The sequence below is a fragment of the Arachis duranensis genome, chromosome 1, assembly GCF_000817695.3.
Source record: "Arachis duranensis cultivar V14167 chromosome 1, aradu.V14167.gnm2.J7QH, whole genome shotgun sequence".
NCBI lineage: Eukaryota > Viridiplantae > Streptophyta > Magnoliopsida > Fabales > Fabaceae > Arachis > Arachis duranensis.
The window spans coordinates 9,846,817-9,861,243 of record NC_029772.3 but is presented as its reverse complement, the minus strand read 5'-3'; the positions used below and the strand labels follow the sequence as shown (position 1 = coordinate 9,861,243).

Genomic DNA, 14,427 nt, shown 5'->3' with positions numbered 1-14,427 from the left:
TAAAATTTCACTAATATATATTTTAAATACATATAATAAAATTATTATTAATAAAATATTTTAAATATTTTTTAATAAATACAAAACTAATATTTTAAAAATTAATTTGTTTTATAATCTTAACATATATCTTTAATACATCGTATTTGTTGATAACACCAATACAAGCAAGACTAGTGGCAATTAGTAATTACTGTTTACTAATAAATAAACAATTAAATATGTTGGTGGGTTTTTTTTTTTTGCAAATTCTCTTTCCTCAATAACTCCAATTCTGAGGTGAAGTGGCGACTCCAACTCCATTTGTCTCATCATCATCACTATTTCGTCACTCAGACTCTTTCCTCTTTACAACATCAAAAAAAAAAAAAATCGCCTCATAACTCATTTTCGGGTCTTCCTTCCTTCTTTCATTTCTTTCTTTCTCTTCTTCCCAAGAGAAACAAGAACTTTAATAAAATGCCTCCAATGTAGCTTCTTTCTTTCTCGTTCACTTAAAACATTTCATTTCTTTTCCCGTTTCAAACGATGGATTCTCTTCTCTCACTCCAAACCCCAAGCAACAACCCACACCCTCATTCACCACCGTTACAACCAACACAAACGCCGTTACTAGTTCCAAAACCAGAGCCTCTCGACGATTTCTTCTTTTCTAATAATTCCCAACAATACCCTCACTGGTTCCCTCACCAACAACAACCACAACCTAACAACAACGAGTTTGAGTTACACGCGCCACCATTCGCGTCTGGTTCTCCAGAAGAACATGAAGACTCCGAGCTCTACAACCACTTCTTCCGAGTCTCTCAGCTCTTCCGTACAGCTTTCTCTGATACTCTCTTCCAAAACGACGCCGTTCCGGAACCCATGACGCCACAATCACAGTCACAGTCGCAGCCGAATTTTCAGGATTCTTTTTCCTATGCTTCTGCTTCTAATTCCCAACCTGAGGCTGAGGCTGAAGCTGAAGCTGAGGCAACGCCCGAAGCGGATTCACGCGCCTTGGTTCCCGTTCCGCCATCTTCGTCGTTGACCGTCGCGGCTCCTTCGAAGCGCGTGAGCAAGAAGAAGGAGCTAGTGAGAGTCTCCGAACTCAGCCTTCACGAGCAGCTTCATTTCCGTGAGGTCGTGAGGCGAACAAGAATGATCTACGACTCGATCCGCGCTCTCTGCACCATCGAGGAAGAGAAGCGCGTCCAGGAGGAGAAAAGAGCTGCCGAGAAGAGAGCTGCCGCCGCCGAGGAGGAGAGGAGAGCTGCCGCTGCCGCCGCCACCGTCGCTGACGCTGTTACTATTGCCGCCGATGAACCGTTCGCTGGATCTGAATCCACCGTTGAATGTTCTTCCTCAGCTGAAACCACCGTCTCTGTTGCCGTGCCAGCTCCTGAATCCGCCGGGGAACAACAATCGGCGACTGACAATGGCGCCGGCTATAACCAGACGGAAACAGTCAACAGGGGCGAAGCTGATGCGAAGATGGCGCGGCGGATGCGGCAAAGAGGGGATATTCGTGCGGCGCAGATGATGAGGATGAAGGATCTTTGGTTGAACCGCGATAAGCGAATCGTCGGAGCGATTCCCGGTGTGTATGTTGGCGACGTGTTCCTCTTTCGGATGGAATTGTGTTTCCTTGGATTGCACGGTCAGATCCAGGCTGGCATTGATTACCTGGCAGCTTCCATGAGCCCCAACAATGAGCCAATTGCAACGAGTGTTATTGTCTCCGGTGGCTACGAGGATGATATGGACGAAGGAGATGTCATAATCTACACTGGACAAGGCGGGCAGGCCATGAATTCCGTGAGGCAAGCCACACACCAGAAGTTGGAGAGTGGGAACCTGGCATTGGAGAGGAGTATGTATCATAATATTGAGGTTAGAGTGATTAGAGGGATGAAGTATGAGGGAGCCGCTGCGAAATCCGGTAAGATTTATGTCTATGATGGTTTATATAGGATATCCGAGTGCTGGTTTGATGTTGGAAAGTCCGGTTTTGGTGTTTATAAGTATAAGCTTGTTAGGGTTGAAGGGCAGCCTAAGATGGGTAGTGCTATTCTTAAAGAAGCTAGGAGTATTAGGAAAAGTGGAGTGGATTTTCAACCAATGTATTGTCTTTCTGTTGATATTTCCAATAAGAAGGAGAAGGTTGCGGTTCGGCTCTTTAATGACATTGATGATAGTAAGGAGCCGCTTTGTTTTGATTATCTTCCGACAACTGTTTTCCCTCCATTTGTGTTTCATCAGAGCGGGACTGCTACTGGGTGTGATTGTATCGACGGTTGTACGGATGGATGCTTTTGCAGTATGAAGAATGGAGGCGATTTTCCTTATAATCAGCAGGGGATCCTTGTGAGGGGGAAGCCTTTGATTTTTGAGTGTGGCCCTTTTTGCAGTTGTCCACCTCAATGTAGGAACCGTGTGTCACAGAATGGGGTGAAGAACAGGTTGGAGGTTTTTAGGTCGAAGCAGACAGGTTGGGGAGTAAGGTCCTTGGACCTTATTCAAGCTGGTGCTTTTATCTGTGAGTATGCAGGGGTTGTTTTGACTAGGGAGCAAGCACAGCTTTTGACGATGAATGGTGACTCGTTGATATATCCTAATCGGTTTTCTGAAAGGTGGGCAGAATGGGGTGATTTGTCTCAGGTAAACTCGGACTATGTGCGTCCATCTTATCCGTCAATTCCTCCTTTGGATTTTTCTCTGGATGTGTCAACAGTCCGAAACGTTGCTTGCTATATGAGCCATAGTTCAAGTCCAAATGTTATGGTTCAATTTGTTCTGTATGATCACAACAATTTGATGTTCCCTCACCTTATGCTGTTTGCAATGGAGAATATCCCTCCACTGAGAGAGCTCAGCCTTGATTATGGGGTAGCTGATGAGTGGACAGGCAAGCTCTCCATATGTAATGGGTGAATTCGTAAGATTCAAGCCCTTCTTGTTTTGCTGAAGCTGAGTTTCAGGCATTGTTTCACTGAGGTAAAGCCATCTTATAATGTGTAACTCGTCTGTTTTAACCATTATCTTTCACTAGATTATGTCATCTGCATATCCATTCTCTGTGCAGTTTCCATTCCAAACTGTTGACTTAATACCATAATCCATAATTCCATATGATAGTGACTTATTGGAATATCATATTAGTATTGTGTTGTTTTCAAACACCTTGAATGTTGGAAACATATTACAGTGAGGGTGATGACTGACCTGACCTTGTTGTCTTTTGAGTATCTTATTGCAGTCTGCGTTGCGAAATGCAAACCCATTATGACTATGGTTGCTCACTGATATATTAACATATTATGCAGTTCATAATTACTTTCATCTGCTTTCCATGGGTGCTATTTTACTGAATATCCCCTTAAAACTTGTTTCACATGGCCAAATGTCCCTTACTGAGTACTGACTTTTCATTCGGTTCCTTTGCAAAATGGTTCGTGTAATTATACCCTCATTTTGTGTTTTGAATTCCCATATTCATGTTGATGTGATTTTAGTATCTGGTGATTTTCTGATTTGGTAATCATTCTGTGCCTAGATTGTTTAATTATCAACTTAGTTTGTTAGTAATTTGTGAAGAGCTTTACTATATTACCATTGTCCATATAGTCTGTCTCTCTTCCCAACATAACCCTCTTTATCATAACAAGTTTCTTAATATACATATGTGTAGCCAACAAGAACGTGTTTGGCTTATCAAATAATGAGTAAGTTTTTATAAACCAATATTAGGCCTTTACTTGACAATTGAAGCTCTTAGAAAATTCATTGCTTGACACAACCCATTGCTTGACACAACCCACACTTGGATATTACCATTATCTATCAAACTAGGAATTTGAGTCAAACCTAACTTGGCATTCTATAAAATACAACAAACTATGCTTTTCCTGCCAGGAAAGGTTGGATACATTTGTGTTTGTATAGGACCTATTCATACTGAAAAAATGCTTGAATGGACCACTAACTATTATTCCTTTTTAATGCTAGTAGAAATTGCTTTGATAGAGACATCCTCCTTGGAAAGATGCCATTGTGAATCAATTCTCTTAAAATTTAAATTGATTAGTAGAAATGCATGCATGCCACTGCAGAAGAGTCTTCTTTTGGGCTTTGGTGTCCAAGGAGGCCCCAAGCCATACTTAATAGGTGGTTTCTCTTCTAGCGGCGCAACATATATGTGGTCGTTGTTGGCATCCTTCTCAAAGATACAAATGAACGAAATAGAAAAAAAAAAAGTAGAAAAATGGACTTATTCTACCCTGGCATGCCTTTGTTATAAATCTTGGCACCTTTATGAACTTTTCAAAAGTGTAAGTTAACACTTTGTAAAACAAAAAAATTCTTGTGCTTGTGTTACTTTTCAAAGTTAAACCGTGATTTTCAAAATTAAAAATTTTAATATAAATTTATATATTAATGAATAACCAAATATATTCTTATTCTTTATTATATTTATGTCTATTATAATTATTTTAAACTTTAAAAGTGATCTCACCAAACACTATTGTTGTAACTTAGGCTTTTTAAAAACTACTTTTATTTTGTTTTAGCAAACATAACTCTTACGACTTTTGAAAAAACAAAAAAGATAGGCAACTTTCGAAAAGCACAAGCTTTACCAAATCTCCCTTAAGTGTCAACTTCACTTTTTTGGATTCATTAAAAAATTAATGTATTTAGACATTTTGAAAAAGGGACTATTAAAACACAGTATTCTACTTTCTAGGGTAACAATATTTTGACCATGTCTACCAAGCTTTACACACAAGTGAATAAGTTCTACATCCTTCTCTTTCATTAGGTTCTATTATTGAGCTCTACACGATAGGAACTCTGGATCCTGGATTGTTATTTTCATATATTTGGTAGGTCAATGTACTTAAAAATGAAAAAAAGGGTTTAAGTGGGTTTAATCATTGGATAATCCAGCAACCCAACTTAACTCTGAAATGCATAATTTATAAAATTGTCAGGTAACTGGGTCGGTTTATTGTTTTTAACATTGTTCATAATATTGTATCTATTTGTCTCTGGCCTTTGTGTTTAATTAACTAACCGAGTTTAGATTGCACATGTACTTTGCACTAGGCTTAGTAATAGATACTCACCGACTCATTCTTGTATTTGTTTGCAGACTTAGCTTGATTTTCAGAAGGGTTCAACGTACCCAGATTTGCGGAACCATTGGAGGGCTTGCTTATGAACCCTTAGGGTACCGTAAATTGCGTAATAGCTATATTACATAATGGTTTTATCTAACTTCTGTTGGCCAATTCATGGCCTTTTCTGCGTGGTGAAGATCAGGAAATAGTGTTCCTCTGCTTAACTGGAACAAATCTGAAATTATACTCAGTTGCTGCCATCATTTATTCTTCGATACCTGGTTTTTGGCAAAATATTTGCAGATCTTGTCACCACCCAATTCTAGGAAGTAGTTCGGCTTTGCTAACCTGTTTTTGTCATTGTATATAATGTAAGTTCAAAGCTTGTACAGGGATGATACTAGTGGTTGGCAATGATGGATGAACAGAATGCAGCAAATCTAATTAGTTTTAGAAACAATGGGTTAGCAATCTGGTATCTATCATCATAGGCTCCTGGGTACTTTTGACCCATAGAATATACTGTAGATATTTCACCTTGAATTTTCATTTTGTTTTTGTTGATTCCGAGTTACATGTTTGTTTGATGCATTTAAATGACATCAGAACACACTATGCATGTTGAATACTGTTGTTTGCTTAGAGTTGCTTTAAACTTTAAATTGAGTATAGTGGCGTATTGCCAATGGTTCTTAGGAAAAGTATATGATAAAATGGATAGATTAGATTTATTATAATTTATAAGGCCTCAAGAATAGTTGCAAGCCCTTGACATGGTGCAGAAATATATTTTTACCATATTTGTAGTATAGCTGCTTCATTCTTGGTTCAAGCATATTTGGTGACCCATTGCCATTAAATTTTTATTTGTAGGTGGGAAAGTGGTTTCACGCAAACAATAATGTGGCTTGGAAGATTCTTTTAACACCAAATTTGGGTCATTATTGCTTAGGGTCAAAGTAGATTGCTCCTGTCACCTGCTTTTATGACATAAATTTGGTTTTCTTTTCTTTTCAAGTTCTTCCCCTTATTTTTTAATTTATTTATTTACTTATATGAATAATGTTACACATTCAAGTATTTTTGTTAATCAAGTCTAATTAAGTTGGTTTAACATCAATAAAAATTAGTTATAGGTAGTGTTTCGGGGCTTATCTGAAACTGGATGATTGGGCTCAAATGAAAGGCCCAAATGTTGAAGGATGGTGGTCTTCGACTAGTTCCGTTCGGAACCGCCGTTTGAATTGTACGTATGTGTTTGAATAGATGGGGGGTGGTACCTGCAAGACATTCCGATGTCTAAGTCAGCAAGGAGTTAAGTAGGTTTAGAGTATTAGAACTAAGAGGTATCGAATGTGCCAGGGTATTTATAGAAGCTGAGCCAATAATCACCGTTGAAGTAGTTCCACTTTTGATGGTGAATAATAGTCTTCTTATCTTAGGGTTGTTAAGATCTCTAGAGAGATTTACGGAGCCCGTTGACTCCGACCTCTTTGTGGAGGTCGGATTGGCAAGAAAGACCAATCTTTTAAATTGAGCCTTTTAACTTAATTTGAGTCTGATTTATCATTTGGGCCAGAATATGAACATGTAGTATTATTTCAAATTCCATTGTTTAACTTAATTAGACTTTATTTATAAAAAGATTTGAATATGTAGTATTAATGTATTATTCTACTTATGTGTAGAGGAAGTTACCGGATCCTTTCCCCTTATAATGATACAAAGCACTAAACTCTGAATATTAATTTTATGATAACAGTTTCTGAACATTGAATTAAAATATTGAATCTATTTTTTTAGTTTGGTTTCTTTGATGTCATTAACTTCGATGAATGTAAATTCTGTAACTTAGATTTATAGTTCGTACTTAACTAGCAGAACTACCTTGAGAGCAATTTATTGCATGCCACCAAATGTAACCAAAATGTTACGAGACAAGATAACAAAGAAATAATTTTGTTGTAAACATTATCCTTATCACTCATTCCCTTTCTCAATAAAGTAAAGTGCCCTTCTAGGCTTTTACCTAACCACCCATTTAACTTTGACAAAAGCTACAACAAAGATTAGGTATGCATTCGTTCATTTCTATCAAGGCCAGATTAATCAATATGAAATGTATTTCAATTCTTTAACCACTAATTAGGTGTATTAGTCGAATATTTTACGAGAGGATTTAATTACAATGACTTTATTGGAATAATAAATTTCACAAGCGTTTACTGGCCGATGCTACTGTGGAAGCAATATTCTTATTCACTTTATTTTAACATTTTCTTTAATCAAAATTTCTGCACTAAAGCATATTTAAAAAAAATCATCATTAGTTTACTTAATTAGAGTGTTCATGGCCGCTACACCTTTTAAATTAAGAGGTTACAATTTACATGTTATATTTTCGAGCAGATTATAAGTTTAAGTTTAACAATATCATGATTTTAAAAGCTTACCTAATCTCTGTAATTTCCATTTTCTAAGCTCAAGCTGCTTCAAGAAAAGGCAAAGTTTCATTCATAATCCTCAAAACCAAGAATTTTAGTAATATCACAATCCAATTTCAGTCCAGCAGATTTCAAGCTGAGAGAAAATTTAACCGTTAAAGCATATCTAATCAAGTTGCAATAACAATAAAAATAGAAAAAATAAAAAATAAAAAATAAAAAAAATCTCAATCTGTTGTTAAGGGGTAACAATATGTATAATAGATATATAAACAAATTAGATTAGCTCCATGGTTTCCCTCAAATGTTCTCTCAAACAAAATAAAACTGAATAACAACCAGTAAGCTTTGTCGAACTAGGTAGGGTCGACTATATGAATCACATATTGCCACAATGTCCAATCATAATCATATTTGTGTTTATACCATCTATATATATATATAAATCTCTCTATAAAAGAAAATGAAGATCCATCTTAAACCCAGCATTTTCAAACAAGATCAGTATAACCTCCCTAAAACTCAATTTAAAAAGTAAAACTCCAAATTAGTTCCCAAACTTTTTTTAGATTATGTTAGAATTAAATGTTAAACATATAAGCTCCTATTAACATTTTAGGTTGCTAACAAAGATATCACCAAAATCCAAATAGATTCTATTTAGTTATCAAGTTAATTCACCCTTCCTACTTCAATTGATTTGATCATTTTATTTTCTTAACAAATAATCGAAAGAGTATCAAGAAGGTACCTGTCTGGCAATAATACATTCCATGTAGAATGCTCAACAATAGCAGCATCTCAGAAACTTGGCGAAAAAACCGACTCTATGAATTGAACACAGGATTCAAGGACATTCCTTTCTGTCTGCATTTTTCTGCAATGTTTTTTGCGTCTTCGAAGCAGTCTTGCTGAACCAGTTTTTTAATAATTAAATTACATACATAAGAATCAGGAGGACAACCATTTGCCTCCATCGAGTAAAACATCTTCTTCGCTTCCTCTAATCTCCCGGACTCCAATAGTGTTTCTATAAAAGCACTGTATGTGTAACTATCGGGATTTAAGCCAGATCTTGACATCGAAACAAACAGCTTTTTGGCTTTCTTAGTGTCATTCATCCTACAAAAAATTTGAATTAAAGCATTATAGGAGTATGTGTCAGGGCTTATTCCTTCCTCTTGCATTCTTCTTAGAAGTTTTGTTGATCTTGAAACATCCCCAATTGCACATAAAGACCGGATCAAGATATTGTAAACAATGGCATTTGGATTGATGCCCCACTCAATCATCTCATTAAAGCATTCAAAAGCCTCCCCAGTCCTGTTTATTCGACAAAGTCCATCAATTATAGAACTAAAAGTAATGATATCGGGTTTGAGTCCAGTTTTCAAGAGCATCTCCAGCAGCTCTTTTGCCTTGGCTATAGCTCCATCCTTGCAATGGCCATTAATGAGGGTATTGAATGTCACAAGGTTTGGGGTGAATCCCTTAAGCTGCATGTCTCTAAAAATCGCTGATGCACGATCCATCATTTTGGCTCGGCAGTAGCAATCAATAATCATGTTATACACATAAACACTCGAAATAAGACCATCCACAGTCATTTGATCAAAGATTCTATCCCCTTCCCCGCTCTGTCCGTCCTTGTATAAGGATTCAAGAAGTGAAAGATAAGAATCAACCCCCGGTTTCAAACCTAGTTTTCTGAAACTTTCAAACATCTCACAAGTATCTTTAAGATTTGCTCCTTTTACCAAACAAACCATTATGACATTGACAATGGAACTTCCAGGGACATAGCCTCTTGCTAGCACTTTCCTCAAAAACACAATTACATTGTTCGCCATCGACTTATTTGTCAGGCAATACAAAATGGTATCACAACCTAACTTAAAATGGGTAGGCTCCCTTTCAAGAAAATCAGATAATAATTCAAGTGCCTTACTTGTATCCTCTATACATCGAAAAGTCCCATGAACTAATGTCCTAACCGTGGCCTCATTCGCACTAACTCGACTCTCCTTCATCGTATGAAGAACTCGGAAGGCTTCATCAACCCTCCTTGCATTACAAAACCCATCAACTAGTATTGTATAGGTGAAAACATTAGGGAAATGCCCCCTATCCTTCATTTGCCTAATCAATCGAAGCGCCTCATCCACCACCCGCTTCTGGCATACACCATGAATGAGGATATTGTAAGTGATCCGATCCGGGGTGCAATTATCCGCCGACATCTGCTGGAACCTCAAATAAGCCTGATCAATCGAATTCGACTTCACCAATGCATCAATTAGTGCATTATACAATCTAGTACTAGGGCTAATCCCCAAGAATGAAATTTGCCCAAAAACATCACCACAATATTTGGCCAAACCAAGCCTACCCCAACTCCAAAACAAGACACACAACAATTCCTCGGACACCCGAAAACCGGAATCAGAAACATCCTTAATCAAATCAGCAGACAAAACAACAGGGCCATTCCTATAAAGAGTGTTCCCTAATACCCTATGAAGTGTTTGATTATTTGCCAAAGAGGGGTTTGCAGCAGAAACCCACGTGTAGAACCTTATGGAGTGTAAAGGGTTATCTTGATTCTGAAAAATGCTTACAACAAAACGAGGGTTGAGTAAAGATACCTTGTTTTTGGAGAATTCGTGTTTGAGCAACAAAGCCCAATCGGTTCTGGAAAGTATGCGAGCGATGTAAGAGTGATCAATGGGTGGAGAATTTGAGGGTTGACTCGCAGAAGAAGAAGATAGTGTGTGTTTGGGAGGTGATGGTGAAGAAGAGAAGCGTCTCAGTCTCACTCTCATATTTCTTCCCTCAACGAATCAACCAACTTCTCTCTGCACAGTGGCGCCTTTAACAGGACAATGATATGAACAACGACCATGTTATATTTATACCAAAATTAGTCACTAATATAATTTTTTTTAATCACATGATTGGAGAATTGATTTAAAATCACAGGTATATCTAACTCAAATTATATATAAAAAAAAATGTTGATTCTATAGAATATTTATATTTTCTATTTACTTTTATATATTCAAATAATATATTTCTTGTCTCCTCATTTAAATAAGAAAAATTATTTTTTCTCAATCTAAATGTACCGAAATGAGTGCCAAATTCTAATTATTTAAAGAAAAATCGAATTCCATACATTATTGGCCTGAATTATAGGCGTTCTACGTTACAAATATTTCAATAATAGATAATTTACAAAATATGATAGCTTAAGTATTAATCAACTATTGTGTATAAAAATACATATTTAATATTTCATAAAACATTTTTATTATACTACTATAAGCAAATTTAACTATCAATCTGTCACAAGTTTCATTATTTTATTATGACGTATTTTATTATTTTAGTAACTAATTATTTAATTAAAAAATTATGTATATCAATATGTATAAATATACATAAATAAATAGTGATCAATTTAGTGCCTAATTTTTAGTGTATATAAAATATTTTTTATAGTAACATCAAAACGTTTAACTGACTGAAAATCATAAACCAAAATTGAATTGACTTAAATATGTGAGATATTTAAAAAAATAAAACATTGTTCAATCATTTACTAAGCAGAGAGACTAACAAGTACAAATATATATAAGTGCATGATGTCCTGAAGAAAAGGAACTTTACATTTTAGGGAAGGTATAATGTATAGTCATTTTCATATATTAAGTGACACGGATTAGAAGTATAACCATGACAAATACACAAGTCATTACAAACAGGAGCAGCCAAGTGAAGCAAGAAGTCTTGGAACTCTCTGAGAATATTGCTGTTGCTCGCACATTGGCGCGGCCGGTGCTTGCCAAGCTATGCTCGATGGCTTTCTCAGTCGAGTCGAGTATCTGCGACCCAAACCACAAACAATAATACATCAACTATATGCAATGGCAGCATTCTGTTAACTAGATTGGTGAGAAAATGATCAATTTAATTAACGGTTATAAAACTCAGACCAAACTGAATATGTGAAAATTAGACCTTTTCAGTATTTTGTAGAGATTGATTCATCATGAGGCTACTCTCTTTGAGTTGCTTTGCCAGCACAACCATCTCATCAGTCAAATCCTCTTGCAACTTTCTGCAAAGAATAAAAGGAAGATTAATTAAAAAAAAAATAAGGAATATACAACAACATAACATAGACTTTGAGTGAAAAGGTGTAAAGGTTATGGACTCCCCAAACCGCAATACCAAAATCCAACATAACATAAATTTTAAATTACAACCCAATTAAGCAATACCTGTGCTTTTCAATGTGTGCATGAGCCGCGGCATCCAATTTTACAGGTGAGTGACCAGTCTCGGCAGGCTCATGTGGTCTATCTTCAGAACTTGGGGCAGGTCTGTTTGATGAATAAAGATAAGTAACAATAAAACAACCTACAAACATATATGGCTGCAAGAAGGCACTGTGGGGCTTACACAGATCTTCTTCTTAATCCAGAAGAAGGAGAAAGAGGAATTTGCTTTTTGGCCTCTATTTCAGAGCGGTTTTCTTTATCAGTGGTCCTTTCAAAGTTGTTATCAGATTCTTGTACATCAGGCTGAGAAAAAAGAGTAGCAACGTCAAGTGGTTAATATGACAATCTGTCTATTCCAGCAAGATAAAATAGGATATACAGAAGAATGGTAAACAAATCAAAAGGAGCTCCATTTTCTGCCACATGATTCATTCCAACCAAGTGATGAAATTCAAGCAATGAAGTGTTTATATACACTTTTCATACTATGTATTTTGATTTTCACCATTGTTCAAAAAAGCCCTTGGTGTTTATTTAGCTGAGTAGGTAGTAATTATAGAGCATAGTTAAATTATTCAGAAATTTAGAAATTAGAACCAAAGTGAAAATGAGAATTCCTTTCTTTATCAAAAATTCAAATGTGCAAATTCCATCTTCATATAGTTTGAATTTCCATCTTTTGTTGGAACACAAAAAAGGAACTTTATAGGTAGCGTCCAAGATTTTTTCAGTCCAATATCTCCCTGAAGTAAAATAAGAGATTAGAAATACACACCTCAGAGTTAACCAGTTTGGATGCAATGGCCTCAATCTTCACTGAATACTCATTTATTGTAGCCTTTGAAATCCTACATGACCAGAGTCAGACACAAACACTAATCCACAATATTCAGGAAAAGGAACACATAAATGTATCAGGAATATAGTAGCTTTTATTAATAATAAATTACCAGTTTTACTTTTAAACATAAACAATGTTCAAAGTGAGTCATTTAGATTACTATTGTATAAGGCGTCTTATTATGCTAGGCACAATATTGGGCCACACTCATTCTTGGTCATGAATATTAGTAAAGAAAGAAGTATTGAATACTAAATATATTATATCTAGTCTCCTTCCATCTAATCCTTAGAATTTCAGCAAGTTCTGGTATTCCTATATTTAAACCCAAGTGAAGGACATGAAAGGGGGAAAAATGATGTTCTGACTTATGAATAGACAATGAAGTTACTTTGTCTCACTTATGTCTAAGACTCTTAAGTATAAGAAATTGCAAAGCAAATGTAGTGCATTACCTCGGTAAGCCTTCTGGTGTCTTCTCTTCAGCCAATTGTTCCAATTGTTCCCGCAAGGTAGCTACATACTGCAAAGTCAACAAATGATCATTTTACATTTTACCACTTTCCAGAGTCAGCAAGAAACTAAAAGTATATTTCAAGAAAACTAAAGACAATAACAACTTACAAGCTTACTGAGATAAACACAACCTCAATATTAGTAAAATTAAAGAGTGGAGGCTTATTTCCTTCAAACTTACATGAACAAGTTTTGCCTGGTTTTGTTGCTGAGGTGCAGCTGCAAGCAACCTCCTCAGGTTAACTTCCGTTTTACTGATTCCCATGAAAATCCTGTAGCATTTTAGTACACAAACAAAATTAATTACCTTCACCAAAAAATTCTAGAATTTCAATCCTCCACGTTCTTCAAGTAAAATAGATCAGATCTTAGACTAGGGTTGTACATATAGCTTTCTTGGTCATTCATGCAAGATCTAATGGTCTAAATTTGTTCCTATCACTCGCACTCGCATATAATTTCAACAAAAAGCTTTGCACAAAATACATATAAATCACTGCATTGAAATAATTTCAACATGACTATCTCAGGATTTTCTTACACTTATCTATTACTCTTATTGGAATTTCTACAGGCCTTCTAATGACATAACCAAAAATCTCCTTTACACCAGACAGAACAACAATTGAGGGTTTCTACAAAATCTAGTTTGCAAAAAGGGTTTCAAAACACAAATTTGAAAAATCAATTCAAATCTCAACAAACCGTGAGAGGAAGTCGATGTTGCGTCTTTAGAGTTTCAAATTGTTAAAGACAGCAGCAGCGGATTCATCAGTGTTGGGTGAATGAATGCGATTCCAGTGATGGTGGCTTAGATCTGGAATGGAACGTCTCCTGTGAGGAACTTCAACAAAAGAAGGGTATGACGGCGGACGGAGGAAGCGGAGGTGGTGCGATTTTGAGGTGCGGAGAGAGTGCAAAGGGTGCGGTGGCCGGAGATGTGCGTAGCATGTTACAACGGAGTCAGGAACCCGGGATTTGACATGGGATCAGGGTATTTTTGTCATTTTATAAATTTTACTAAGACCATTTTTAAACAGAGAATTCATCTCAATTCTTATTTATGGCTTATTTGTTATAAAAAGTAACTCCAAATCAATTTTTGCGTTATAAATAATAAATAAAAACTCAAAATATCTCTCTTCTTTATTAGGAAAAACTAATTTTAGTCTTTATTATGGTTTTACTTAATTAATTAATTAAAAAAATTAAAATTAATATAACTATTTTTTTGAATA

The 14,427-nt window shown here is 36.0% G+C and overlaps 3 protein-coding genes across 5 annotated transcripts; 1 reads left to right on the top strand and 2 right to left on the bottom strand.

Moving 5' to 3' along the window:
* Nucleotides 1–354: 354 nt before the first annotated feature.
* LOC127746793 (histone-lysine N-methyltransferase family member SUVH9) lies at nucleotides 355–6,718 on the top strand. 2 transcript variants are annotated; one of them, XM_052261197.1, is made up of 3 exons: nucleotides 355–2,979; nucleotides 5,138–5,215; nucleotides 5,979–6,718. In XM_052261197.1, exon 1 carries the CDS (start codon nucleotides 529–531, stop codon nucleotides 2,914–2,916), a length of 2,388 nt encoding a protein of 795 aa, XP_052117157.1. In that variant the 5' UTR covers nucleotides 355–528; the 3' UTR covers nucleotides 2,917–2,979; nucleotides 5,138–5,215; nucleotides 5,979–6,718. The 2 variants fall into 2 exon arrangements, with proteins under 2 accessions (XP_052117157.1, XP_052117140.1); XM_052261180.1 differs by lacking the exon at nucleotides 5,979–6,718 and having other exon boundaries at nucleotides 5,138–5,747.
* LOC127746807 (putative pentatricopeptide repeat-containing protein At3g16890, mitochondrial) lies at nucleotides 6,295–10,419 on the bottom strand. Of its 2 annotated transcripts, none has more exons than XM_052261228.1 (2): nucleotides 8,301–10,419; nucleotides 6,295–6,385 (listed from the first exon to the last, which is right to left on the bottom strand). In XM_052261228.1, the coding sequence occupies exon 1, from the start codon at nucleotides 10,369–10,371 to the stop codon at nucleotides 8,377–8,379; it is 1,995 nt and encodes a 664-aa protein (XP_052117188.1). In that variant the 5' UTR covers nucleotides 10,372–10,419; the 3' UTR covers nucleotides 6,295–6,385; nucleotides 8,301–8,376. The 2 variants fall into 2 exon arrangements, with proteins under 2 accessions (XP_052117188.1, XP_052117201.1); XM_052261241.1 differs by lacking the exon at nucleotides 6,295–6,385 and adding an exon at nucleotides 7,464–7,685.
* Nucleotides 10,420–11,118: 699 nt separating this feature from the next.
* On the bottom strand, nucleotides 11,119–14,201 carry LOC127744918 (uncharacterized). Its single transcript, XM_052257788.1, has 8 exons — nucleotides 13,895–14,201; nucleotides 13,371–13,461; nucleotides 13,129–13,196; nucleotides 12,608–12,680; nucleotides 12,014–12,135; nucleotides 11,833–11,934; nucleotides 11,570–11,669; nucleotides 11,119–11,433 (listed from the first exon to the last, which is right to left on the bottom strand). Exons 2-8 carry the CDS (start codon nucleotides 13,452–13,454, stop codon nucleotides 11,257–11,259), a joined length of 726 nt encoding a protein of 241 aa, XP_052113748.1. The 5' UTR covers nucleotides 13,455–13,461; nucleotides 13,895–14,201; the 3' UTR covers nucleotides 11,119–11,256.
* Between the last annotated feature and the right edge of the window lie 226 nt (nucleotides 14,202–14,427).